The sequence below is a fragment of the Vulpes lagopus genome, chromosome X (assembly GCF_018345385.1).
Source record: "Vulpes lagopus strain Blue_001 chromosome X, ASM1834538v1, whole genome shotgun sequence".
NCBI lineage: Eukaryota > Metazoa > Chordata > Mammalia > Carnivora > Canidae > Vulpes > Vulpes lagopus.
The window spans coordinates 121,674,298-121,701,602 of record NC_054848.1 but is presented as its reverse complement, the minus strand read 5'-3'; the positions used below and the strand labels follow the sequence as shown (position 1 = coordinate 121,701,602).

The 27,305-nt window shown below is 61.1% G+C and overlaps 3 protein-coding genes across 4 annotated transcripts; all 3 read right to left on the bottom strand.

Moving 5' to 3' along the window:
- Positions 1 to 5,171: 5,171 nt before the first annotated feature.
- FAM50A (family with sequence similarity 50 member A) lies at positions 5,172 to 12,100 on the bottom strand. Of its 2 annotated transcripts, none has more exons than XM_041741968.1 (14): positions 12,073 to 12,100; positions 11,354 to 11,551; positions 10,034 to 10,118; positions 9,831 to 9,930; positions 9,423 to 9,568; positions 7,177 to 7,253; positions 7,000 to 7,066; positions 6,823 to 6,884; positions 6,398 to 6,474; positions 6,082 to 6,136; positions 5,870 to 5,918; positions 5,714 to 5,784; positions 5,521 to 5,631; positions 5,172 to 5,382 (listed from the first exon to the last, which is right to left on the bottom strand). In XM_041741968.1, exons 2-14 carry the CDS (start codon positions 11,462 to 11,464, stop codon positions 5,374 to 5,376), a joined length of 1,020 nt encoding a protein of 339 aa, XP_041597902.1. In that variant the 5' UTR covers positions 11,465 to 11,551; positions 12,073 to 12,100; the 3' UTR covers positions 5,172 to 5,373. The 2 variants fall into 2 exon arrangements, with proteins under 2 accessions (XP_041597902.1, XP_041597901.1); XM_041741967.1 differs by lacking the exon at positions 12,073 to 12,100 and adding an exon at positions 11,864 to 11,983.
- A 121-nt stretch (positions 12,101 to 12,221) lies between these two features.
- On the bottom strand, positions 12,222 to 18,295 carry GDI1 (GDP dissociation inhibitor 1). The gene is made up of 11 exons (XM_041741915.1): positions 18,127 to 18,295; positions 16,784 to 16,891; positions 16,546 to 16,645; positions 16,269 to 16,403; positions 15,610 to 15,808; positions 15,203 to 15,334; positions 14,532 to 14,631; positions 13,941 to 14,112; positions 13,500 to 13,644; positions 13,311 to 13,365; positions 12,222 to 13,221 (listed from the first exon to the last, which is right to left on the bottom strand). Exons 1-11 carry the CDS (start codon positions 18,169 to 18,171, stop codon positions 13,069 to 13,071), a joined length of 1,344 nt encoding a protein of 447 aa, XP_041597849.1. The 5' UTR covers positions 18,172 to 18,295; the 3' UTR covers positions 12,222 to 13,068.
- A 549-nt stretch (positions 18,296 to 18,844) lies between these two features.
- ATP6AP1 (ATPase H+ transporting accessory protein 1) lies at positions 18,845 to 26,613 on the bottom strand. The gene is made up of 10 exons (XM_041741886.1): positions 26,412 to 26,613; positions 26,049 to 26,175; positions 23,556 to 23,630; positions 23,083 to 23,276; positions 22,537 to 22,577; positions 21,649 to 21,734; positions 20,972 to 21,210; positions 20,261 to 20,308; positions 19,943 to 20,174; positions 18,845 to 19,701 (listed from the first exon to the last, which is right to left on the bottom strand). Exons 1-10 carry the CDS (start codon positions 26,552 to 26,554, stop codon positions 19,492 to 19,494), a joined length of 1,395 nt encoding a protein of 464 aa, XP_041597820.1. The 5' UTR covers positions 26,555 to 26,613; the 3' UTR covers positions 18,845 to 19,491.
- Between the last annotated feature and the right edge of the window lie 692 nt (positions 26,614 to 27,305).

The following is a 27,305-nucleotide window of genomic DNA, read 5'->3' as shown; positions in this document are numbered from 1 at the left end:
CAATAGGGATGAAATTGAATCTGCAGACCAATTTGGGGAGTGTTGCCATCTTAATAAGATTAAGTGTTTCCATCCATGAACATGGGATGTTGATTAATTTTAGATGTTTATTGATTCCAGCTTGGCTAGGCTGTAGTCCGCAGTTTTTTAAGCAAACATTCATCTAGGTTGCTGTGACGGTATCTTGCATATGTGGTCAACACCTACAACTGAGTGACTTAAGTAAAGAGTGACCCCCTGAAAAAGAAAAAAAAAAAAGAAAGAGTGCCCCCTGCAGTTGGTGTGGGTCCCGTCCACTCAAGCGAAGGCCTTAACCGCAAAAGTTAAGGTTTCCTGGAGGAGTTCACCGCGGCCTCAAGATTGCAACATAGGGATCCCGCCTGAGTCTGCAGCCCGCTTGCCTGCCCTGCAAAGTCTGGGCTTGCCAGACTGCCGGCCCCCACCCCCACGCTCGTGTGAGCGAGCCCTCAGCGCACACCCTGTGCGCGTCCTGCTGGGTTTCTCTGAAGAACACGACTAAGCAGATGCTTCTGTTTACTCTTTCAGTGATACTGTGTAGTTCTCCGGGTACAAGCCGGGGACTTCTTTTGTTACATTTATTCCCCAAGTGTCTTTTTCCTCCTGTTGCTATTTGTAATGAAATAATTTTCTGGATTTCAGTTTGGGTTGCAGATTGCTAGTGTATAGAAATCCAAGTGGTTTCTGTCACGATCTTTTGTCCAGCAACCTTGTTGAACACATTTGCTACTTCTAACCGGTTTCTTTTTTTTTTAAGAGTTTTATTTATTTATTCATGAGAGACACAGGCAGAGGGAGAAGCAGGCTCCCTGTGGGGAACCCGATGAGGGACTCGATCCCAGGACTCCGGGGTCACGCCCTGAGCCGAAGGCAGATGCTCAACTGCTGAGCCGCCCAGGATCCCCTACCAAGGGGTTTAAAATAAAAGACAGTCATGGTCCCCAGCTCCGGAGGCTGAAGTCAGAGATGCGGGTGTGGGCCGGGCGGAGCTCCCTCGCCGAGCCCTCCTCGCCTCTTCCAGCGCCCCTGTTGCTGCAGTGTCCTCGGCCCGCAGGAGCATTGCTCCTGTCTCTGCTGTCACACAGCTTTCTCCCTGCATATGCATGTCTGTCTCCTCTGTTAGGACACCGGTCATCTTGGATTAGGGACCATTCTCGAGTATGATCTCATCTCAATTTGATTCCATCTCAAAGCCCAGGTCGCAGTGAAGGGTCCTGGGGGGGGGTACTGCAACACTTCTTTCTAGGGACACAATGCAACCCATCACATCGAGGGGTCAAGTTCACTTTTTCCACACAGATACCTGACTGCTCCAGCATCATTTCTTAGCCAGAAACGTAAGGATTTATGTCTGGACTGCTAGTTCCGTGCCCCCCACCTCCGCACCTACCCTCGTGCTTACACCACATTGCCTCGATCACCGTGGCTTCGTAGTAAGCTCTGCAATCAGGTAATGAGAGCCCTGCAACTTTGCTCTTCTTTTTCAAAATGGTTTTTGGATTTCTAGGTCCTTTGCGTTTCTATATACCCTGACGGTGAGCTTGCCAGTTTCTACAAAAGAGCACACTGGGGTTTGGACGGGGATTGCATGGAGTCCACAGATCACTGGGGCAAGTTGTCATCATGGGGCCAGATCCTCAGATGGCCCCAAGGCTCCCACCTCCCAGCATACAGGCCTCTGTGACCCCCTCCCCTGGAGGTGCACGCACACACGCACGGTGAGCCATCCCTCCCGGGGTTATGGGGGTTACGTTACTAACCAGCTGAGTTCCTCCAAAGGGAGAGTGTGCGGGACGGTGTGGCCTCCTCAGGGGAGCCCCGCACTGCGAAGGGGCCCTTCCTGCAAGGAGAGATGCTCGAAGCAGGAACGGGCCTCTGGAGGGCACCAGGTGGCACGGCATGAGAAGAGGGACCTGAGTCCTAGAGTCCCAGGAAACTGACCTCTACCAAGAACGACGTGAGCTGGGGAGAGGCCCCAAGTCTCTGATGAGAAGGCAGCCCAAAAAAAAAAAAAAAAAAAGAGAAGGCAGCCCAGGCGACCTCCATGGCGACCTCCATGGCAACCCCGCGAGACCCGAGACCCGTGAGCTGCAGAAAGTGTCAGGTAAGAGCCCGGTGTCGTCACAAGCCACCGAGTTCTCACAGATCTGTTACACGGCAGCAGAAGCCTAGAACAGACACCCCAACTCTACCGAGTCCCCCAATCCAGGAGCATGAAACGTCTTTGCCTCTAAACAGATCTGTAATCGTACAATTCCATTCCTGTGAAATTTCCAGAAGAGGCAAAGGCACAGAAACAGAAGTAGATGAGTGGTTGTCAGGAGCTCGGGGAGGGGATGAGGGGAGGCTACTGAATGGGCACAGGGTCTCCCTCTGCGGTGACGGGAATGTTCTGGGACCAGACAGAGGTGACAGCCGGACTACACTGTGAACATACTAAATGCCACTTTGATAAGTACGTTTTTCAATGGTTACTGGTTTTCTGTTCTGTGAATTTTTCCTCGGTTGCCAAAAAGTACTTCTAATTAAATAAGGGGCGTCTAGGCGTCCTAAGTCGGTTAAGCACCTGACTCGATTTCTGCTCAGGTCATGATCTTGGGGTCCCAGGATCCTCAGTGGGGCCCTGCACTCAGCGCGGAGTCTGCTTGGTGGTTCTCCGTCTCCCTCGCCCCTTCCACACCTCCTGTGCTCTCTCTCTCTCTCTCATAAAAAACAAATCTTTGAAAATTAAATCAAACCCTACGCTGGGAGAACACGTGGCTCAGGTTGCATGTCCGCTGGTGGGGAGTGACGGGACCGCGGGCATCCACCCTCTGGCTCACGTCCCAGGCTCCACCTGTCTGGCCTGCCCCCCCAGCCCCGCCCTGCTCACCCGCAAGCTGCCCGCAGCATGCTCTGCTGGAACACCCCGTCCTCCGTCGTCGTGGAACGGCTGACTTCTCGCCCCTGCTCGCGTCAGGACCTCAGGAGGGCCTCTCCATCGCAGGCGCTTCTTGCTGCCGCTTGGTGCTTCTATCGCCCACGTGCGGACTCGCCCCCCAGCAAGGAGGCCTGGCCGAGCAAGAGAGGGCCGGCCTTGTCTCTCGGGCGCATCCTCGGCACCCGGCCCACCCCGGCCCACGCTGCCCCCCGGGCCGGCTGGGTGACCGCTCACCGGGCCTGGTGGCCTCATGTAGTTCCGGAGCCCAACAGCCGTCCCCGCAGCTTCCCAGCTTGTCTGCGGCCCATCCTCTGTGAGCAGCACGTTCAAACGGGTGCAAGGTCCCAAGAAGAGGGCCCCCAGAGCTGCAGCGCCCTCCTCCCAGGAACTCCGGCCCGGGCCAGCCAAGCGTGAGGCCAGAGGCCTGGCGCCAGCAGCCTCACTGAGGACAAGGGGCCCTCCGTCAGCCCCAGCCCCACCGTGGCTGCGACGCTTCGCTGGCTAGAAGGAAGTGGCTCTCCCTTCCTTCCAGAACCCCTGCCCCCGGGCCCTGACCGCGAGGGCTCCCTCCCGGCCCCAACCGCACCCAACCTGTGCCTCGAGGACTGAGGCCCCGCTTCTCTCATCGGCTGTTGGCCAGGGAATGCCCTCCACTCCCAGGGGCTCCCCTGAGGAGGCCACGCCCACCCGCACACTCTCCCTTCGGAGGAACAATGGAACCCCGGGAGCGGGACCCCGGGAGTGCGGGCCCACCTGGCCCCCCGTGTGTGTGTGTGCCTCCGGGGGAGCGGGTCACACAGGCCTGTATGCTGGGAGGTGGGAAGCTTGGGGCTATCTGAGGACCTGGCCTCACGAGGACAACTTGCCCCAGTGATCTGTGAGTTCGGTGCTTCCAGAACCAGGTCGGCTCCTGCCGGGAGCCAAGACTGGGCCTTAAGGCGCTTGCTTTCCCGGAGCTATGGGGCCTGAGGCGGTTCCCTTGCAAAGCATTTCCACTGGGTAAGCTGGCTGAGAGGGGCTCCCTGGCCGGGAGAAGCCTACTCTTTCCAAAGACGGCAGGGGGGTTGGTGCAGAAGGCCAGATGATCCCTTCTCCAGGCTTCCCAGTGCCAAACAAAAGGCCCCATTGAGGTCCTCACACTTGTCCCCCACATCCAGGACCTAGGGTCAGGCTGGGCCACCCGTTGCCTGCCGTGCCCGGAGGTCTCTGGCCTAGGCGACTTCCCTCCCCCGCCTCCTCCTCCAAATGACCCCAGATGGCTCTGCCCCAGACACAGGGCCAGGAAGCCCAAAAGAGAGCTCCTAACTGCCAGCCAGCATCGGCCACACCGTATCGGAAAGGGACACAGAGCCCTGCCCGTGGGAGGAGGGCACAGGAGCTTCTGTACCTGGCGAAGTCGCCCGCTGTCATATCTAGGTATTTGTCCAGCACGTGGGACCGGACCCAGAGCTGGGATGCTGACTGCCAGCCAGGGCTTGACCCTGTTCCCTCTGCTTACCCGAGGGGAGCCAGGGGATCTGGCTGTTGCGGCAAGGACAGGGAGCAAGAGCGCCCACCCCGAGGCAGGTCGCCCTCGGGGCCAGGATGGCAGTCCGAGCTGAGCAGCGAGCGCGGGGCACCCCCAGCAGCCTTCCCACGCGGGGACTGCGAAGAGATGCCGGGCAGGCTGCAGCCCCGGGAGGGCAAAGCTTGTTTCTAGAGCTGTGGTGGGGATGTCGGGCGGCTGAGAGCCACAGGGCAGCCGTGTCCCCTTCGGACTGGCAGCTAGGAGACAGAAGAGGAACCGCAAGACCACTCACAGTAAACGACCGCAGGGCCACGAGGTGCCCTGCGGGGTGCCACTTGGCTGCCGGGACGCGGGCCCGCCAGGCCCCAGTGGATCACCCACGGCCCTCTGCAGACTCACGTTACTCTTCCACCCTCCCACCGCCACCAAGTATCCGCTTCCTCACCAGATACAAAGACCAGAAACTGTCTGATTCCATTTCTGTGAAATATCTAGAAGAGACAAGTCCACAGAGAGAAAGTAGACAAGGGGGTACCAGGGGCCAGGAGAGACTGCTAATGGGCACGGGGCCTCCTTGTGGGGTGACAGAGGTGTTCTGGAAGTAGAGGTGATGGCTGCACAACACCGAATGTACTCAAGACCCCCGGATTGTACACCTTCAAATTATCAGAATGGTGAACTTCAGCTCGATAAAAAAACGTTTAGAACAAAGCACAGTGCAGGTGCTCCAACTCTGACGTGTGCATTTATTTACCATAAAAGAAACAGAGCGGTACAGGACGCCACTGGGGGCAGGGGACGGCCAGCCCCGTCGTGTCTCACCCCTGTCACGTCAGGGCTGAGGGAAGTGGGGGGCGGGAGCAGCGCCTGGAGTCCCGGAGACCCCGGGAGGGGCCGAGAACTGAGGGAGCCCGGGGAGCCTCGGCGTTCACCGGATCTGGCGTGACAAGAGCACAGAGGAGGCTAGTGTTGCAGTGCCACCTGCGGTGGCTCATGGCTGCTCTTCGGGCGGCCACCCTGCAGCCAGGCTGGCTCCCGTGCTCCGAGCTCGGGCCACCCCAGGGGACCCACTCACCGTGTACTTGTCCCACTTCTTCTCAGGGTCGTAGGGCTCCCAGCGGCTGGCGGGGAAGATGTGCTTGTTCTTCTCGTACCAGCTCCGCAGCACCACCTTGCCCGCGTGGGACTGCGGAAGGACACGGGCCGGGCCGTCAGCTCGGGGCCGCCAGGCACCTGCCCTCCTGCCCGCTGCCCCCGGGCCACCGCACCTCGTCCTTCTCCACGGTGGCATCACTGAGCAGCCGCACGTCGTCGTGGACGTCAAAGTTAAAGAGCGGCCCTGCGGGGAGAGAGCTGCTGTCGGGGCGCCCTGCGGCGCTGGGGCCGAGGTGCGGGGAAGGGGCAGAGCTGGCGGGCGCACTTACCACTCTTCCCTCGCGCCTTGGTGACGATGAAGTCGTAGAAGCTGTGGTGCTAGGAGCCGAGGGCAGGAAGTGATGGCTCAGGACCCGTGTCGCCTTCTCCCGCCCGCACGCCCAACCACCAGCCCCACAGGCTGGGGCGCGGGGACACTGGCGAGAAGCCCCTGAGCACCCCCAAGCCCCCGCCCAGGGCCGCAGGAAGAGAAGGGACTCACGTGGGGTATGATCAGGTCCTCCTTGATGTACATGAGCTGCTCCACCCCTGCTGACCTGAGGGAGAAAGGCAGGACGGTGGGGCCGAGGGGAGCGGCCAGCCGAGGAAACCCGGCGTGCAGCCGGGGGGCAGCGGTCTGGGCGGCAGCCCCAAAGGCTCTGGAAGCACGCTGCAAGGCTCGGGAGCCCAGGACCCCACTGCCCTCCACTCTGGCGCCCCAACCCGAGCTCCCCGCCTCAGAAGCACAGTGCCCAGGCCGGGCATCCTAGTGGGAGTCTCGGGGAGCCGAGCCGGGCATACGCCGCCTGTGCCCTGACCTGAGTTCGCTGAAGTCTTTGCGCAGGATCTCCAGCGCCTTCTGCAGGAACTGCTGCATCGTGTTGCCCTTTTTCATCTGCATGAGTGCCCGAGTGCCAGGGTCCGGGAAAGTGAGCGGTGGGGAAGGGGACATGGAAGCCTGGAGAGGCGCTCTCCAGAGGGCAGGGGCCCGGAGGCCACGCCAGGCACCCTGGAACCCCCGGCTACCCCTCCGAGGGCCAGGCCCCCGTCCCTGCTCCCCCGGGGACTCCGGGGGCCCACCCACGGAAAGGGCCCGTGAAGCACCCAGGTCAGGATTGAAAGATCCTTCCAAAAAAATAAATAAATGAAAGTAAAAAATAAATAAATATAAATAAAAAAATAAAAAGAAAGCTCCTTCCAGAGGAGCTCCCGGGGAGCGGGGTGCGAGCCCCACACAACCTACCTTGACTGTCCGCCGGTGCCCAGACCCATCCCAGTAACTGAAGGTGATTTCGATCTCCTCACCTACAAAGCAGAATTGCGCCTTGGCCTCTGCAAGTGCCCGGGAGCGCGGGGCGCTGCCCTGGAAAGTGGGGGCAGCAGCAGCCTCTGCCCTGCATCCCCCGCAGCAAGCACTCACTCTTGATCTTCTCCTGCTTGGCTTCCCACTCCTGCCGCAGCTCCTCCCGCAGCCGGTTCTCCTCTTCCTGGGAGAGGAAACGGGTCAAGGACGGAGGCCCAGGGAAGCTCAGGGGGCACACGGCACCCCACGGCCTGAGCAGAAGCCTCGGCCCGAGCTGGGAGCAGCCGCTCTTACCTCGCGGTCTCGGTCAGGCAGGAAGCTGGTGTCCACATCGGGGTTCTTCCCCAATTTCCTCTTCTTCGTGGAGACCTCTGGAGCAAAAAGAAACAAGGAGTCAACTGCGTCACAGGCCCCACGTCCAGGGCACCTGGAACCCTTGTTTCTCAAGCCTGAGCTCTGACACGACCTCCTCGGAGGCTCCCTGGAGCTTGCTGGCCCCGCCACCTGCTCCCAGCCAGAGCAACCGGCTGTCCTCCCCACAGCCCCGTGGAGACCCATCCCGGCCAAGGGGCCTTGGCCTCGGTCTCCAGCACCGAGCTGGGCAGGAGATGGGGGCCTGTGCTCTCACCCCATCAGCTGTGGCCTGCCGTGCGTCGGGGGCCCTAAGGCACCAGTGCCAGCATCTGAGGGAGCGAAGGCTGTGCTGCATGGGAGGAATGGGGGCACCCTCAGAAGGCTGGACACCCAGGCAGGACCCCGCCACCCCAGGCGCCGTGCTGCTCACAGCTGCACACCTGACCTACCATCCGATGGTCACGGCAGCCCCAGACCCGTACGCGCTGCTTGCTCCCCGGGAAGCAAACGGAAGCCCGAAGCCCCGCAGCTACAACACTGGGGCCGGAGGGGAGATGGGAGAGAAGCCCCACCAGGGCTCGCCCGGCATCTCGGACTCTGACTCAGTTTCCACAATCGGGACATGGATGAAGTAGCATGGCAGTTCCTCCGCTGGCTGCGCTAGCACCTGTGAACACTCTCGCGGCTCTGAGGCCCCTGGAGAGTGCTCGTCTAGGGGCGGGGGGACTCCGAACCAGGAAGGCACCGCTCTGTCGGCTGATGGAGTGATGACGTCATCATGCCCCAAGCTCAAGAGAGACCGCGGTGCAAAAGGCCGAGAATGGTTTGGGCACAATCAGGAAAGTGGTCTTGACCTCGCAGACCCCCTGAAAGGGTCGTACAGACTCCTAGGAGCACTTTTTAGAAACCGGGGACCTAGGAGACGAGCCTACACGCCAGCCTGCCACTCCAGGGCAGCGGTTCCAGAGGCCGCCTGCACCTCACACCACCCAGAGAAGATCCCGCGCTACTGCCCCGTCCAGGGGCCCCCTAAACCAAATCACGGTGGGGTGAGGGGGGGAAGCATTCGCGAGGCCGTGGCGACACGCAGTGACCTTAACAGCCTTGCCCCCAGACCCGTGCTGTCCCAAACAGTGGTCCCCCTGGGATGCCACCAGACGTTACTCAACACTTAATATGACCAAATAGTACCGAAAGCCCCTAATAGAGCCATAGTCCCTTCTCCTGCGGCTCTGGGAACACACGAGACCCCAGGAGGCATGCGCTCTTCCTCCTAACGGCGCCCATCACAGCGGCGGTGGCCGCACCGTGCATGCCATCCCCTGCTTCAGTTCCCCGGCCACCACCGCCACAGCCCCCCCAGGGCTTCAGATGTGGCCCCCCCTCCTGCCCCCGCCAGCTCTGCTTCTGGGCACACTCATCACTTGGCGCTACACGCCCCCCCCCATAGTCTCTCTGGTTGCTCGTGAAATTCTTCTCATCCTAAAGGCCCATCTCCACTGTCCCCCCACGGGACGCTTTCCCTGGCCCCGAGCTGGCCCCCGACCCCTAAGCAGGGCACAGACTGGCCCGCGTGACGCGAGGAGAGGGATGGCACCCCGCCTGTCGGCCTCGGGGCCGGCCCAGAGCAGGCATGGGCCACACGGGGCCCGTGCTGGTTCATCCTTGTTACCTGGCCTTCCCGAACCGTCCCTTCACCCCCCTTCAGCCCTCAGCTGAGACCTCTCCTGCCCACTGAGTAGCCCCTGGGCGTCTGGGGCTGTGTCAGTTCAACCTGAAATTCGTCACAGTGCACAGTTCGGTGTCCCAGTCACACGAGCCACGTGCTCGGCAGCCACCTGGCCGCACAAACGTGAACAATTTCACGATCACAGGAAACCCATTCTTCCTAGCACTTGCGAAGGGCAGCTTCCGGAGACGTCTTGCTGAGGCATCAGCCTCCCTCCGGCGGCCTCTTGGCCCGAAGGCCCCGTGCCGTGGCACAGAGGCCAGCCGCCTGCCTCGGACTCAGGTGGGGCCTGGCGGCGAGCCCCACCCCGTAAGGCTGGACCCTGCGGTGCGGGCCCGGTCCCCTCTGCGGCCTGAACCTCCGCCTGAGCCTCAGGACCGGGAGCGCAGGGGCCACCAAGGCCGGCGGCAGGGCCGCGTCTTCCTGCTGGAGCCTGGTAGCTAGAACCGGCCCTCACCTTCCCTTTCCAGCTCTTCCTCATACACGGCCACCTCGTCCTCCTCGTCCCCGGCCTCCTCCTCTTCCTCCAGGGTGAAGGACAGGCTGGAGATCTTCCGCTTGGCCTCCTTCTTGCGCTCCTTCTCTCGTAGCTTCTCGAGCTTCCTACCAAGGCACACGCACCATGAGGCACCACGTCCCCGCCCCGAGGCTCCTCCCGTGACCCAGAGCTGCCCGCACTCAGTGCGGGGGGTGGGGGGCCACACAGCACAGGCCCAGAGCGGTCCTAGCGGTCCTACCGGGCAGGGGCATGTCAAGCTCACGGGTGGACCCCACCAAGGGGCAAGAACAGCCTGGCCTGCCCCCCCTCCCAAGCACTGGCTCTGGCTTGAGGGGAGGACTGACGGCTGAAATGACGGGCACCCACAGCTGCAGCTCCTTCGACTGCTCTTTCTTGGCCAACTGCTTCTCCCGCTCCTTCACCAGGGCCTCCTGCTTGGCCTTCATATCATTCAGGGTCACGAGACCTGTGAGGTACAGAGAGATGGGAGGCAGGGTCGGTCACCCAGAGCCAGCCAAGCAACTGGCATCCGGGTCCAGGACGGGGTGGCATGCACAGGCTTCACTCACCCACGGTGCTGGACTTGAGTTCCGCCTCCACAGCGTCGTAGTGCGCAGAGAACTTCTTGTCGATGTTAGATTTCATTATGTTCTCCTGTTGAGGACAGAGGACAGCAGTGAGGACCACCCGCCGCCCCACCGTGGAAGTGGACACCTGGGTTCTAGTCCCAGGTTGGCCTCTGGATTCGTGACCTTGGGAAAGACATGCCCCCTTTCCTTGGTCACTGTAAGGTTCTACGGGGCTATGAGGGGCCCTTGCAGTGCTGAGGATGCCAAAGGAGGTGGTTCTCGGCGCCCTGTGCTCTCCTGGCCCCTCCATGTCTCCTGCTGGGGCCCAGAGCTCCCCCAGTGGCCTGAGCTCACAGGCTCTACCTGCCTTTGGTGCTCTTCACACGCAGCCTTTAAGCTCCACGTGGAGACCCCAGCCAAGGGGTGACAGGACAGAGTGAAGACCGGCCCAGGGACCTAGTCCTCCACGGAGCCATGTGGCTCTGTCTTGGCCCTAGATGTTGCCAACAGCTCCCACGAGCCCGCGCTCCAGCCCAGCCCCATCCCACTTGGTACCACACAGGTCCCCTCTGGCTGGTGGCCTCTAAAGGAGGTGGCCAGCAGAGAAAGGCAAGTCCAGCTGGCCAACGGGTCCACCCTGAGACAGCAGCGCTGGGAACCCAGTGTAAGTGAGGGAGCCGGGCCTCGGCGTGCAGCTGCTTCCTTGGGCCTGGCTTCCATGGCGCCTAAGGTAGCCCGCTCTCCCTCTCGCCCCGAGTCCCTGCTCTTCGGACAAGTCTCCCCAAAAGGCCCAAGCAGAGGAACCCTTTCTTCCGGACAGTCCACCGCCACCGGCCACTCACTGAAGCCCTCGGTGAATCGCCAGCGCCCAGGACGCTGAACCTTGCCTTTGTCCCGGCGCAGAGGGCTCTGCAACGAGCCTCGGTGGCCGGTGGAGGGCCAGGGCCTGTGGGGCCTCCCTTTCCCAGCATCCATTGGATCAGGGCAGAGGCCTGGTTCTCAGGCCTGAAGGGCGGGGGCGAAGATGTTCTGCGAACCGGAGGGGGGGGGGGAGCCCTAATTCCCCCAATGGGACCCCTGGCTATGGCTCCCTCCTGTCGGAGGCTTGTCACAAGCTAGCTCATCTCGGCCACCTGGGCACGTTTTACGGATGAGACTGTCGCCGGATCGCTTCCGCCCTTTCCTGGAGCTGAGCAAGCAAGGGCTCCGCCCCGGCCCGCCATCGGGGCCGTGCGGCCACCGCCCAGGCTCTCGCGGGGCCCGGGAGGGCCGGGGCGGCGGGCAGCGCGCGTGCTCGGGGCGGCCCGGCCTGGCCCGCACCTCGGCGATCCGCTGTTTCATCTGCTCCATCTGCTCGCGCTGCTTCTCCCTCTTCTTCATCAGGTGCATGGCGCGGCCCGCCTCGCTCGCGGCGCCCTTGTACTGAGCCATGGCGGCGGCGGCGGCAGAGACGGCGGCGGCGGCGGCGGCGGCGGCGGCGGCGGCGGCAGAGGCGACAGCGGCCTGGAGTCTCAGCGACTGCAGGGACGGCAGCAGCCGTGCAGTCAGCTGACGCCCGCGCGGTGACGTCGGCCACCAGGGGACGCGCAGTCGCCCCGCCCCCCGCGCCCCGCCCCCCGCGCCCCCGGGCCGGACCCTTCCCGGCGCCCTTGGTTCCCCGTCAACTCCTCCGCGTCAACCCCGGCCCGAGACCGGGTCCCCAGCCCTACTTCGTGCCGATGCCCCAAGCCCGAGCGCCGCGCCCCCGCTGCCGTCCTGAGCCCGCTCCAGGGCCCTCGCCCCGCCCTGCCTCCCGCTCCTTCCCTCGACCCCATCCAAGCGCCAGCCCACCCCCGTGAGCGCCACGGAGCGGCCCGGGTGCCCTCTGGGTGCCTCCTCCTCGACCTGGAGACGGGCCCTGCTGCCGCTTCCGCTTCCTCCCGCGCCCTGGGCCGGACCTCTTTCGCCCTGCGTCCCCCCGCTAACCCCCCAGGGGCTGCCGGCCCGGTGCCAGCACCAACTTGCTGGGTGGCCGTAGGCTCGCAAGGGGCAACACTTGCCCTTTTGACCCAGGAGCTAATCGCCTGATGAAGGGGGCCGCCCTGTACACTCCGGGAGCGGAAGTCTGATACTGATACAACGTAACAGCCCAGGAAGCCGGCGCCCCGCCCACTACCCAGGTTTGGGAAATAAGGCTAAAGATCTGGGCTCAGGTTTCAACACAGTTTTATTGGGAAGTTTTCTGTGAAATACACTAGAGGTTGGGGAAGGGGACACATTCACTTTGCAAGGTAAGGGGTTCCCACCACTAAGGGACAGGTCGTGGGGTGGGGCAGGGCATACTGGGGTTTGGATCCATTTTCCCACCTCCTTCTGCTTTGCTCACATTTCTTTTCTCTCTCAGCAAATGCCAGAGAACACAAACACAAAAACAAGAAACAAAAACAGCAAGATCAACCTTCAACTGGGCCGCACCCAAGCCCTCTCCCCTCCCAGGCCGCACCACAAGGCTGCGGGCGAGAGGCACAGTGCTCCCTTCTCAGATCGGGCGGGCCAGAGTTAATAAATTAGAATAAATTAACGAGGGCGGGGGGGGGGGGGGGATGCAACTTTGTGCTGGGAGGGCCCCTTCTCTCCAACACACAAGAGAGTTGGTGGGGGGAGGCAGGGGGCATCTCCAAAGGCCACTACAGTAGGGGTAAGAGCAGTGGGGGCAGAAGTCAGCTTTTCCTCCACGTTCTTCCCAAACAGAGCAGAAGAATTAGGAGTGGAGGGGGAAGAGACACACACAAGGAGAAGAACCCTCTTTTCCCAGAATAAGGAAGGGCCAAGAAAGAGGATGCTATCCAACCCCCCGTCTCCCAAACCATCGCTAAGGTTAAGGATTTGGTCAGTGAATCAATGAGGTGGGTGACAGGAATGTAGAATGTGGTGGGGGAAGCAGAGAATGCTGAAAACCGGGGTGCCCAGCCACACCCATCTCCCCAGCCCTCGAGGAGAACAGACTTGGGTCAGGAGAGGGGGCACCAAGGGCTGGGGTGGGGTGGGGTCGCCAATCACTGGTCAGCTTCTCCAAACACGTCATTCTGTTTGCGCTTCATGTTCTCAAAGTCAAAAGCGGAGCCTGCCATGCGCTTGTAGATGTCTTTGATGTCATTGCAGGTTGTCTCGAAGTGTGTGGTGGCATCATAGGAGCAGGAACAGAACACCTGGAAACATCCAGAGCCCAGGGCCAAGGTGAGTCGGGCAAGGGCCCTGGGTAAGCAGCTAGGAGCTGGGGCCAAGACAGCCTGCTTACCTGGCTCTCAGAACCGTCATCAATGGGCTCGTATAAGTCACTGATGGCCACAAACCTGAGGGGCAGAGAGGGGAGGGGGAAGACCTCGCAACAAGCCTTCGTCTCCTTGGTCTCTGCCCCCCAGCCCCTTGGCCCCCTTCTTTCCCCCCAGCCTCAGCCTCAGCCTCAGCCTCGGCCCCAGCCCCTCACTTCTGGTCAATGGGCTCCAGGAGCTCCAGGGCAGGCTCAACCTCCTTCTCCGGCTCAGCTGTCTCCACTGTGGTGCTGGCAATGGCGATGTACTTGCCCTGTGCAGCCACGTTGTGTGCGTAGGAGATCATGCACACGTAGATGTCTGCCCACAAGAAGGGTCTCCGTTAACATGGGCACAGAGGGCTCCTGGAGGCTGGACTCGATTCAGGTGTGCCGGCCCACTCCTCCCCAGCCCTGCCCAGCAAGCAGCATCCAAACCCACCCTCACAGAGGAGGAGAGTCCAAGCCACCTAATCGCTAAGGCCCCAAGCCGTGGGGACTGCTATGCAGGTCCCCGTCCTTCCATGCAGGGATTAGACAGTCCCAAGAGTGACAGAGAAAGGCAGAGCCACTCTCAAGAGAGAACACACTGGAAGAAGTCACGTGAGACTCAACTACCTGACTTCCTGTTAACTTGGTTCTGGGGGATAATGATTTGGCAGGAGTTGGCATCATTGGTGTTCTTGATGGGGTGGCTGAGGATACAGATGATGCGGATAACCTGGCCGGCCTTCCGCACTCGGTCCGGAATGTAGCTGGGGTCACAGATCAGCTGCTTGCAGCGGGCCACCTGTGAAGACACCAGCGGGCCCATCCAAGCACTCCCCTGGGTGGTTGTGGGGCTGAGTGCACAGTGAGGGCCGGCACTACGCTCCTCTGAGCTGTCACCACTGACCCTCCTGTAGTGTTCCGCTTCATCCTGTACCTCAGGGAGCTGGCCCCCCTATGCAGGGCTGGGAAAACCGTTCTGCTGAGACACTGTGATAAAGAACACTCCCTGGTCCCTGACGCGGCACGTGGGTTTAAGATACCTCTTGCCAACAGAATTAGCTACGTGGGCTTCTTTTGGAGCTCTGGTCCCCAGCCCAAGGCTCTTGGACCTGATTAGCAGCAGGCCCAGCAGGGCCAGAGTCACTCACTGGGCAGAGTGGCCCGAAAGCGGCCAAGCCCCACCCAGACCATGATGCTTGCACTGTGGCGACGACGTACCTCTCCCTCAGACTTCACACCCACCACCTTGCCATTCTCCATGATGATGTCATCCACAGGTTTGTTCAGCATGTATGTCCCTCCGTAGATGGCACTCAATCTGTGGTGGGGAGAACGACCAGAGAATCCCCTTTCCAGGAGGAAACAGGGACTAGTGCCACTGTGCGCTCCCTCCACCAGCAGTGGGGTACAGAGAAGGCTGCCCTAGGCAGGCAGAGCTCAGGAGACCTGGTGGTTCTTCTCAGCTCTGTCACTGCCACAGACTCGGGATTTTATCCGGAGTACTCCTTCCTCTCTGGAGCTTCCACCTAGACTATTCTGCAAAGAGCTAGTATGAGAGTGGCTTGAAGGTACAGCTAGCTCCTCTGGGGAGCAGTCTGGGGAACAGAACAAAGGCCTCTGGAAAAGCCCTCTGACTCCAGGTTCTAAGGCTCCAGGACCAGCCCTGGTGCTGCCTGACTCAGGCTGGAAGCCAAGCAAGCCTGCTGGTGCAGGCCTGCACTTCAACGCCCTGCTGCAGCACACTGCCCCCCACCCTGTCACCCAAGCACGGCATGAAGTAAATTAGAACACGCCGGGAAACTACGAATGCTAAATGCTCAGGGGGGCCATTTCCATTCTTGGCTTTAGTCCTCCTGAGTTCTGTCACCAGAAAGAAACCATGCCCTCACCTTGCAAAGCCCTGGGGCAGCTCACCAAGGCCGTAGAGTGGGTACAAATACGGACTCTTTCCATACCGAGCCAGGGACTCACTGTACAACTTGATGCGGTTGATGGTCTCAAGACAGGGCTGGTCCAGGTAGCTGGGGGGACGGGGTCAAGAGAAGAGGCTCCAGCGGCAGCAAACCCAGCTCACCTCCACCCAAGCACCAGGCCGACCTCCCCCACCACCCTCTACAGCCTGGGGAAGATTACGGGTCAAATAAATGCAAAGAAGGAACAACAAAAAAAGGCAATGGATGAGCATGTGGCTGAGTACGAGAAATGTGCAGGGCGGGTCAAGGGAGCGGCACACGGGAATGGGGAGAGCGAGGTGCAGGCCAACAGGGGGCGGTCTGCCATGCCAGCTTCCCCTCACTCATCAGTGCGGTAGAGGGCCAGGGCATGGCCAGTGAAGTCGATGACATCCTGGCCCAAGTCAAACTTCCGGTAGACGTCACGCATGCTGGTGCTCTGGGGGTCAACACCCTCGAAGGTCTTGGGGTCATTTTCATCAAAGTTTGCCACAAATACCAGGAACTTGCGGAAACGGCGTTTCTCAAACATGCCCATCAGATCTATGGAGGCAACGTGAGAAGAACCCTCACGCCACAGACCGGGAACATCTCCTTACCACCAGGCAGACCAGGAAAGCGGGCACCCTGCTCCCAGCTGTGTTTTGCTGCTGACAGCAGTGTTAACTTTAAATTAGCCTCTCTGAGCTTCTTGGCCTCAGTTTCCCCATCTGTACAAAGAGGGGATGGGACTGGACAAGCTCTGAGGACCCTCCTGGCTGCAACACTTGGGGATGTTTCACCGGTCAAGTCCAGCCCTTGTCAAAAGGCTTAAGTCTTTCAAGATAGAGCGACCACCCACGCATTCCCCTCGGCACATGGACTTCCCTCCTGGCATCCATCGTGCGGCTCAAGGCAACTGAGGGAGCACAGAGGAAGCGGGTTTCCGGTACTGCACGGGGAACGCTCCCTTGGGCAAGGGGCACCCTGCTCTCTGCCCCTCACCATGGGAACGTGTACTCACTGGAAGCCAAGGCTTCGGTCTCAGTGGATGGCACTTTATAGATCTTTCCCCCCTTGTAGACGAAGCTGCCCTCCACCACCTTGAAGTCCAGGTAGCGCGTCACCTCTGTATATAGCAGCATCTTTACCAGCTGCCCTGTGAGGCGGTGGGGCGAAAACAACATCAGCATACTTCCCCCCAGAAGCTCCCTAGCTGGTGTGGCTGTCCCTTTTTGGGAGCCTGACCCTACTCTGGTCATCCTAACCACCCCCCACAATATCTCTTTCATCCCTCTCACCATTGGCCATGAGGAACTTCGGGATCAGGTCAACGTTCCAGTCTCGGCCCCTGCCCATCGCCTCAGGGGGCCCCTCCAGCAATTGAAAACGCTTATAGAGCTGCAAGCAGGAGAAAGAGAGGCACCTCGAGGACCATCGCTTCCTGTCCCTGCCCCCCTTCCCAGAAAACCTGGGGAGCTGCTGTGGCACCCTACGGGAGAGGTTACTGGGGGATGGGTCCAGGCCTGGCAGCCTCACCTCTTCCAGGGGTGTGATGGAGGAGCTCTCACCCCCATAGTAGGGGTTCCGGTCCATATGCAGCACTTTCTTGCCGTTCACGGACATGATGCCCGACAAGATACATTCCTGGGGAAGAGGGCAACATGCGCGGCACTCCCACCTGCCCACGTTCCCACCAGCAGCCCTGATTTGTTCCCCACCCTAAACCTGAGAGGAGAGCAACGCTAGCGACTTTGCTCCAGTGAAAGGTCCTTCCACCTTTTAGGCTGCCTTGCCTAAAATCAGGGGTGACCGCTTCACCGGGCCAGTCTCTGTTGTAACTTTGCTGGGCAAAGGGTTGAATGAGGGAAGACAAATAACGACGGTGCTGAGAAAAAGAGCGTCCAGCAGACCCAAGGATGGTCTTCTGGCAACTTCCATGCCAAGAAAGTCATCTACCTAGGTAGGGCCATGCTTAAAGGGAGACGAGACACAATGAGCCACAGAGGAGGAGATCCAGCTGAATAGCCAAGGGCACCAGAAAGGGAAGTGAAGAAAGGCCCAGCACGGTCCCGCAATCTCAGGCCCCACCCTGGGCTGCTCTTCCCTCAAAGGACAGGAGCCTCTGACCCTGTGCCTGCCGGCCGCGGGAGGGGCTCGTGCACCCTGACACGGGCAGAGCAGTGTCTCCAGGGGAGCTGTCCAGGAGGGTCCGGGGAAGGGGGAGCAGAAACGCCCTCGGCAGTTACTGTCAGCAGGCCAAGGACAAAGGCTGCACATACTACTCCACCCGAAATCTCCATGGGAAACCGTGGTGGGGTAGCGGGAATGTGCTCACTGGCCCCACTGCTGCTCCTTCTGGAACATTCCCTGGGTCCCCGGGCCCCATGAGAAACCAGGAACGCAGGAGGACGGCCCACGCAGGCGAAGCCCCCCTTAGCCAGGGTCCTTGTACTTCATCCCCACCGGAACCACCACAGGCCGGGGGAGGGGGGGATGCTGGGCGGGTGAGGGGCGCGGATGACGGGTGGGGGCCGGGTGGGCGGGGTCGGGGGCACGGAGGGGGGCCTCGGGCCGACGGGGCTGCGTCTTCGGGCCCAGGAGGCCTCAACAGGGAGGGAGGGAGGGAGGGACGGGCCGGGGGCCGAGGGGGCGGCCAGGGAGGGGACCGTGTGACGGAGACGGGGCCACGGCGGTCGAGAAGACGATGTCGCGGACGGGGGAGGAGGTGGGGGTTGGGCACGGGGCTGTCGTCTCGGGAAGCTGGGCGCCGGGGAGGCAGCGCGGCGGCCGCGCCGGAGGATGGGGGCGGCGGCCGGGGGCGGCGGCGCCGCGGGGAGGAGGGCCGGTGCGGGCTCCCGGGCGCCCGAGGCCGCACTTACGGTGAGGCCGGTCCCCAGCACGATCACATCGTATTCCTCGTCCATGGTCAGGCCTAGCTGGCAGCGCGCGACGCTCCTCCTCCTCCTCCTTCACCACAGCCGCCGCCGCTGCCGCCGCCGCACTGGACCAAAGATGGCGGCGGCCGACGCCGCTTGACCCCTCCGCCGCGTCAAAGAGTCCCGGCCCCTCCCCGCGTCCCGCCGCGCCCGCCGGGGCCCCCGCCTCCCCGGCGCGCGGCCCGGAGGGGCGGCCCGGGCCCGGGCCCCAGCGCCAGCGCCGTTGCGCGGCCGGCCCCGCCCGCCGAGGGCCCCGAGGGGGCCGGAGAGGGGCGGGCGGGGCGGGGCGGCCGGCGGCCGGTGCTGCGGCCGCGAGGGATCCGTGCGCGGGAGCCGCGCGCCCCCCGCCCCGCCCCCCGCCCCCCCCCGCCGAGGCTGGGCGCGGCGGGCGCGCGCTGCTGCGGCAGCCGGGGGCGGCCCCGCGGGACGGCAGGGCGGCTATTGTCACGACGGGCCCCTCCCCGCGGGCGCCGGCCGCCGCGCCCTGCCTGCGCGCCGCAGACCCTCCGTAGCGTCGCCCGCCGGGCCCGACTTGCCCGAGACCCTCCGGCCTCCCCTTGGGCCTGGCTCCGGTGCGGCTACATCCGGGCGCCTCCCGCGGCAGCCCTCAGCCCAGGGCATCCCCTGTGCCCAGCGCAGAAATGAGGGACAAGAGGCCGGAGCGTGTCAACCTGTCTTTATTTTATTAGGAAGGAAACCATCGAGAAACCCAGGCTCCTGCCAGGCACTCCTGGCTGGAACGTGCCAGAAAACCAGTGATCACCCCCGGACCAGCTGCTGTGGAGGCCCCTTGGTTCTCAGGCCACAGAGATAAACCCCAGTGTACTGCTTATTATTAGCACAACATCACCAAAAGACAAGGACACCAGCCAAGCGGGACGGTTAAATAGTACTTCCACACCCCCCAAACTCAGGGAACCTCCAGCTTGTAGCTGCTACAGGGACCCCTTTAAGCCCGGGGAGGGAGCATTTGCTACACAAAAGCACTATAAACAGCAAGGGGTGAAGATGGAGATGAGAATAAATAAGGGGGAGGAGAAGGGCCCTAGAACTCGTGACCTCTCTCTCCTACAATGACCGGGCCTGGGAGATTTGTCTACTATCTATGAAGAATATGTACACCTCGTTGGTACAAATAGGGGTGGGAAGCCCCTCAGTGGGTTGAATGGGGAACAAGACAGGCTGAGGAAAACTGGGGGTTCATGCTCCGGTTAGGAAGAGGGGAAGCCCTTCGGTCCAGGATGCCTGGAGGTGGGAAACTGACAACCTGGACACCATCACGCCTGCAACCCCCCCACAGGAACAAGGTCACACGATCTGGGTCAAAGAGATGGTGGGGCCCTTGTGGTCGTCAAAGCGGTCCATGGTCTTGAGACTGAGGATCATGTGCAAGCCATAGGTGAAGATGAACAGCATGAACAGAGAGGTAAGCAGCCCCATCCAGATGCCCGGGGAGAAGAAGCCCGCACAGTCACTGGCGTAGGAGAACTGCTCGCCGCTCACGTTGAACGCTTGGATCTGGGAGGGGAGAGAAAGGACCATGTGGCCCCACACCAAGGGAGACCCAGTGAGGCCCACCGTGCCCAAGTTAGTGGGTAGTCCAAATCTCGTGGGATGGGAGCACTGTGGGACGGACTCTGGACTACATGTCCGAGCCCGAGCCTGGACCCAGAGATGCTGCGACGCCATCGGGTCTCTGCTCCCTCCCGCCTCTCTACCAGTACCCCACTATCTCCAGTCTGGGCCCCACGTTCCCTACCTGGAAGTCCCGAAGAGTCACCTCCCAGAGAGAGGGCTGCAGGCGGGGCACGAGGAGATTGCCGTTCTTGCTAAGGCTGCTGACATACTCGCAGTGAAAGGAGTAGATGCTGGGCCCCGTGACCTGGGAGGCATTGAAGTAGGCGACAGAGCCATTGCTGTGGATTTCGAGGCGCTCCATGGTAAACCAGTGCCGGGCAGACACTGGGTAGAAGCGGTTGGCCAGAATGAACCTGAGGCAGGCATGTGGGGTGTCAGGCAGCTGGGAAGGCTGGAGCCACGCCGGCCTGCCCACAGGTCAACTGCCCCTCCGACTCACCTGAATGTCACTGTGGTACCAAAGAGTTCCTCATAGGTCAGCGAAAGCCTGCAGGGCCAGAGTAAGAGGTGAGCCGTCAGGCTCTGGGAGGGCCTTTAGCATCTAGCGGGAGAGCGAGCTCCTCAGGCCTAGCCCATCTATGCTGCCCCAAGTCCTTACAGCCTCCCGGGAAGCAGTGCCCCCCCCCACGACAAATGGGAAAACTGACGCCCTATCACACCTAGCTCAGAAACCAGCACCCAGGTTCCGCACCTCCAGCTGAAAGCACCTTCTGGTTTCCCTGAGCCCACTGCCCCTCCTTTCAGCTCCCCCTTGAGGTTACTGAGATGCCTAGATTGGGCTTTGGGGATAAAGGTAGTCTGTCCGTCAGTGTCTGTGTCAGTGTCTGTGTTTGTCTCTGTCTCTGTCTCTCCACACAGGGAGGGTACAGAAGCCTTTAAAGGACCTCAGGCCTGGGAGATGCCCCTTGGCAGTCGCCCTGAGGCTGTTAAGGGCAGGGGTAGGGGTAGGGGAGTGTCAGGTTCCCATGTGACTGGGAAGTGTTAACAACCAAGGTTCCAGGAAAGGACTAGAAGGCATGGAGAGGCAAAACTCTGAGCAAGCCCCATCCCCAGAGCCCTCCAGCAGCCCCACCCCACTATCCCATCTGCTTCCCACAGTGAACACCTCCCCCATACCCACCCACCTGCAGGGACAGGTACCTGCCCTTACCTGGCGTAGGAGTCATTCCAGAAGGAGCCAGTCAGGTTGAGCTCCTGGATCCCAAAGGTGAGGAAGGTCAGATCCTCCCAATGGTCCCTGTATGCCACCGAGAAGTTCTGGGCCCAGAACAGGATCCGGGGGGCAGTATCATTGTAACTCACAGGGGGATAGACTGTAGCCGACACTAGCTGTTTCTGCAGCAGCTGGCGACCTAGCCCCCCGGCCACCATGGCTACTTCACGGGCCACCTGCACAAACAACCCAAAAGCCTTCTCTCAGAATGGCCCAGAATCACATGACCTGCGCTCAGTGTCCCCACTGGGCACCCGGTCTAGCATCTGCAGTTCTACTGGTCGTGCTCAGAGGCCCCTCTCCAGGAAGCTTTTCCTGGCTGAGCCCTAAGCCCTGTGATGTTCCTGGTCTCCCCAAAGTAGGAACACTTGGACATACCGTCCGACCAAGCCAGGAAATAAGACCCACCGGATAAGAAGGAAAGCTGCCGCCTGGAAGGAGGAAGCAGGACTTTCTGGTCCATCCTGGTCCCCCCACCCCGGCCTCCACAAGCCCAGGGAAGAATGCAACCCCCCTAAGGCACTCTGCTCAGAGCCACACCCCCTCCAGGCCCACTCGCCCTGCGGTGGCCGCCCCACACCTCCCAGAGCCCTGCCGAAGGCTACGCTGCCTACCCTGGAAGGGCGGACCGCTGTGAGGGCCGCTGTGTACGGGACATCTTCAGACTTGAGTGTGCTCAGCACCTGCCCGATGACCTCATCTGAGGAGCAACAGGGAGAGCAGAGGACCAGGTCGTGGGCAGCTCCTCACAGCAACACCGTAACGCCGGCTAGAAACCATCTGGCTGTCCCACGCAGAAGACTGCCGACACAAGGCCGGGCCCTTCCATGCGCCACATTAGTGGGGTTCAGGGGGATCGCGTCGTGGGGGTGGGGACCAGCAGACATCTCCCACCCCTGGCAACTGGTACGTCCTCCGTGGTGGGGCGCTGAGACCTTCCCAGAGCCGGCTCCCATCCAGCTTCACTCGTGTTTTCCGTTTCCACCAAGGCCCCCAAGAGCAGCTTCTCCTCCTACCCGTCCACCCCAGCCTCCCTGGGGAAACCTGCGGCCGGCCTCAGTAGTTGGCTCCCTAATGCCAAGCCCCAACTAACTTACACAAGACAGAGATCAAGAAAACTCCAAATCTGCCTATACGTTTTCAATGACCTTTCCGTGGGGAACGACTGCCCTTTATAGCAGAAAAGGAGTCCTCAGAACTGTTTTTTGAAACGTTGCTGGTCTCCCAAACCCAAACTTCTAGGACTCGCGCTGCTGGAGTGGAGACTGGCTCCACAGGCTCTCACTTGGAAGGCCCACAGATGCCCTGACACCTCTGCCCAGCTGTGGAGGGGCGAGGCCCGGGGGGCCGGCATCTTTCTGCTCAGCTGCCAGTTGTTCCGGGGAGCAGGGGAGCCGCCCTGGGAATGAAGAGGGACTGAGGAGGAGCCGCGAGGCAGCTCTCTGTAGCCAAGGGCTGAGCGAGGCTGGAAAACGTGTGCCCTCCCTGACCCTGCTACTCACCATTGCCCGTGAGAACCTCCCTCGGTGCCATGAGACCTGAGCTGTGGAAGAGAGGCAGAGCATGAGAGCCCCCGCAATCCGGACAGCGCCCCACCACCTCGGGACAGCTCCTGTCTACGCCTCCAGCACGCCCTCCCCTCCAGGACTCCGTCCTTCCCCACGGGCCACGTTCAAGTAACACAGTGTAGCTGGGGGCTCTGGAGGCCACGCTCACTCCTCCCTCTGCACCTTCGCTGACTGCCTGGCCCTGCCCTGTCACCCCTGTGCCAGCTGCTCCGGGAACACGTCCCAGCTCAGGGAGCTAGCTCCCGCAGCAGCAGGGCCCACATCTGCTGCATCTCTGGAGGCCCGACAGGCCTCACTCAGTGCTGGGCACTAACTCCTGAGTCCCCGCTGACCAGAAGCCCTTCCCGCCTCTTCCGGACACACAAAGCACCTTCTGATCAGGCTTCAAGGGACTGAACGGGAGGACCGTTGTCTCTGGCTGACCTGTGCCACCACAGCCCAGAGCCTCACCACTCTCTGGGCTCCGAAGCTGGGGCATACCTGGACGTGTAGGGCAGGCGGATAAGCAGCAAGGCCGGGAGGCTGGCATTGAGTTTCAGCTCCCGCAGGGTGGCCAGGTCCACGTGCAGGGGGCTGGCCCCGAGCTTCTCCTGCAGGTAAGTGGTCAGAGTGCTGACCGCATACCAGTCGACAGCAGGAAGCACCAGAGAGGAAGGTGCCAGGTCCAGGGCATTCTGGGGGCCAGGGAGAGACAGAAGGATAGGTTAGCAAGGGACCAGCAGGCCTGAGCCAGCCCCCAAACCTCTCTGGCAAGGCACAAGCACACCCACACTCACACCAGGGTCTTATTCAGAGTCAGAAAGAAAACACCACACACTCCTGGTCCCTGACATCTCAGGCCTTTCTACCCTCTAAAACCAGCACCTCTGGTTCCTAATGGGACAGTATTTATTGAATGGAGGGAGAAAGTGCAGGAGAGCCCCCATGGCCCTTGGCTGGGAGAGGACTCTTACCTCCAGGTTAGAAAAGGCGCTATCCTGCTTGTTTCCAAACACGCCGCCATATGCTGTGAAGTCCTCAATGCTCAGCTAGTAGGGAAGCAGAGAAGGTGCCTCAGAAGGTTGGGCCAGGACAGGGGGCAGACACCTTCCCTGCGCATTGGCAGGGACAGCCAAATCTCATTTGCAATCAGACACGGTCTAGTCAAAAGGGTGGACAAAGGCACGTTTGGGGGTAGCGAGTGGAGGGATGGGAGGTTCTCTTTTTCTCCTTCCTGGTAGGGTGAGAAAACATGGAAGGTGGTCATGGGGTTGGAAGGCAATCTGCAGGCAGCTGACTCGTAACCTCAAGATTCAGAGTCAGCCACCTGCCTTCAGATGAGGAACTGGCTGGGGAAGAGGGAAGGGGGGAGGGGCTGGTGGACAGCGAGGAACATTTTCGGCAGCTCCCCCACTGCCACCACCGCCCCGTCCCCGGGGCGGAAGTCAGAGAAAAGGAGAACCTGCTCCCCCACTGCCACCGCCGCCCCGTCCCCGGGGCGGAAGTCAGAGAAAAGGAGAACCTGCGTGCCAGCTGCAACGCCTAGCACCGCCTATGTCCAACCTGGACAAGACCCTTTTTCAAAGAGGGCAAGAAGTTCCTTCCCTGCCTGGTTTTGGTGGAAGGTGAGAGAGGAAGATGGTGGAATCTGCGGGAAAGAGCACTGAAGTCCTTGGAGCTCTCCGGACCACAGTAACCACGATCCCATCCCTTTTCCTCTGCAACCTAGACGTGTCCTTCAACTCCTGCCCTCCACCCGACTCCCAGCTTCCTCTGGCTTTTCCCAGTTAGGCCCAGATGCGATCTTAATCCGTTTCCCTAACCTGATTCTGTTTAGTATACACACTTGCCCAGCCTCCTCTGCCATCTAGACAGGAATCCTAACCCTGTTTGGCTGCCTGGGCTCTCATTCTGAAAGCCGAGGAACCACTACCGTGTCCTCTCGGGACTCCTTGCTCAAAATTGCCCAAAGCTTCCTGCCACATTTAGAACTGCAACCAGCCGTTCCCCGGTTGTCATCCCTTGGCTACCTGGCTATCTGGCTCTCCCCTACTACACTCCAACCACACCAGCTCTTTCATGGGCTCGCCAAGCGCACTCCTTGCCCAGGGCCTTTGCACCTACTGTTCCCTCTGCCAGGAGCACTCTTCCACCTATACCCACATGGCTGGGTGCCTCCCTCCATTGAGGTATCTGCTCAGATAGCCCTCCTCAGTGAGCCCCCGTCTGATCACCCTTATCTTAAACAGTATCACTAATCATTCTGTTCCCATGACCTGCTTCTTTCTCTGAAAACTACAGCAGCATTGCCATTATATCATACACCAACTTAGCATGTACCTGTTGCCCTCCCGAGGCTGCCAGCTTCCTCCGGGAGGGGCTTGGGTTACTCTGCTCGCTGCTATGTCCCCAACACTTGCTACCTGGGACACTACAGGCAGTCCATAGTTGGCCAATGAATGAATGGATGGATGCCATAAGGGGACCCCGGAAACGTGTTTTACGAGGCTTATAAGAATCGCTCCTCACAGTCTTCTGATACAGGTGGTATCTTCATTGTACAGAGGAGGAAACTGGCATTCACAGATTATCTCCCACATCCAAAGGGTGGTAAGTAGTAGAACCAGAACTGAGTTCCCGTCTAACTACATTATTTACCACCTCCTGGAAGGAGTGCAGGCCAGCATGACCACCACGACGTGCCCAGAGAGCAACTGAGCAAGATCACAGGAGAATGAGCCACACAGGCCACCCCTGAGGAAGGAATAAGTAGAGGCTCAATAAGCTCCCAAACACCAATTCTACACTGCCCTAGAATCTTCTCATGGTCCATAAGCCTGCTTTGGAGGCAGAGACCTGCATGGCAGGGAAAACTGTGTGCCTGAGCACAAAGTGGGGGGTGTCTGACATACTCCGGCTGGAACCAAGTGTGGTGCACATAAGCCACGGATCATTAGCCAATGGTTGCACCTCTACCAGCCTTAGTTTCCTTGGCAGTGAATCCAAGATAATGACATCAGCTTAGCATCGTGCATGTGAAGCACTCAATTAAGTGATCATTTTTCCATTACCTCTACTATCATCATTAAAGTTAGGATCACAGCTCTGTCACCCATTAGCTGAGTGACCCTAGGCAAGTCATTTGCCGTCCCTGGTCCCGAAGTCTTCTCATCTGTAAAGGAGGACGATAATCCCCCCCACACAGAGTAGCTCGGATACGTGCTTGGTACTGGGTAGGCATCTGGCCTCTGATCCGGGGCTTCAACAGAATCAAGTCAGTGCCATTTCAAGGCCCTCACCGTTCCCACAGAACCTTCTCCTGCAGGCCTTCCCAAGAGAGAAGCCACACTTCCCTACGGTTGGGACAAGGTCACTGAAGCCTCCCCTGGGGAATGGGCTCGGTGTCCTGGGGGGAGGGGGGCCTGACTTCTTCGGATGACAGGGAGAGAGGGCTGGGGCGGGCGCACCTTGTCCTGCAGGAACAGCAGCACATTCCGGGGGCCCAGCTCCAGGGCGGGGTCTAAGTAGGTAGAGAGCTGCATGTCGCTGGTGATGTGGCCCTCGTGGGTGCTGGCCGCAGGACCCCACAAGTCCCTGGCAGGGCACAGAAGACGTGCTGTCAAGTGGGGGGTGCAGGCTTGCGACCATAGTGACGCGCGGGGCCCCGAGCCCTGACCCGGCTGGCTCCCCACGGGCCGCCGAGGAAGGGACAGTCCGCCTCTGCCCCCCTCGGCCGCCGCTCGCTGAGGACAGCCCCGGAGCCGGGCGAGGGCGCCTCAGCCGCCGCGGCGCGCAGCGCAGCATGCCCCGGCCCGGCCCGCCACGCTCACCGGTCACTCGACCACAGCACCAGCGGCACCTGCTGCTCCGCCGCCGCCACCGCCACCAGCAACAGCGGCAGCCACCGCATCTGCCTGAGCGCTGGGGCCCGGCGCGTCCCCGCCAGCACCCGAGCCGCAGCCGTCGCCGCCATCACAGCCTCGGCCTCCACTGCCTCGGCCGCCGCTGCCGCCGCAGATCAGGTGACCGCCGCCTACGCCCGAGCTCGCCCCGCGCTCCCATTGGCTCGGGCACAGGCCGGCTCGCCAGGCGCGCCGGTGATTGGACAAGGCTCACGCCACTCACGGCCGCTCCTTCGCACGGATTGGCTGTACGTGCCTCCGGCGCGCACGCTCCGTGCGGGAAAGGCGGCAGGGCGGGGCTCGGCCGGCTCCCACCGCGGGCTCCCAGCGGGAGCGGGGCGGGGCCGAGGCGGCTCGGCTCACCGGGTCCCCGCCCTCCGGGCTTCGCGTCTCCCGGCTTTAATCCTCCTTTCGCTTAAAATGGCAGAAGTGGCTTCTTTTTCCCAGAGGTGGGCCCCGCCGAGACAGAGGAGGCGGCCGGAGGGCCCGGGCTAACTTCCAGAGGAAGGTCCCGCACTGAAAATGGGCGGGGAGGAGGAGGAGCGTCGGGGGGGAGGGGAGGAGCCAGGGAGAAGCGCGGTTTCAAGGGCACCAAGATGAGCAATGTCAGTGTCACCTGCTGCCACGAAGCACGTAGGATGAGGACAGAAAACCGTTTCTTGGACTTGGCAACACCTGGAGGCCTTGGCAGGAGCGATGTCAATGGGAGGAAGGAAACATGGTTGTAGATCGTCTTTTCTCTACGTTTGCTTTAAAGAGAGGAAAGAGGCCGTGGGACAGCTAGAGTCAAGGTGGGAGACACCGCGTCAAACCCATTGGAAG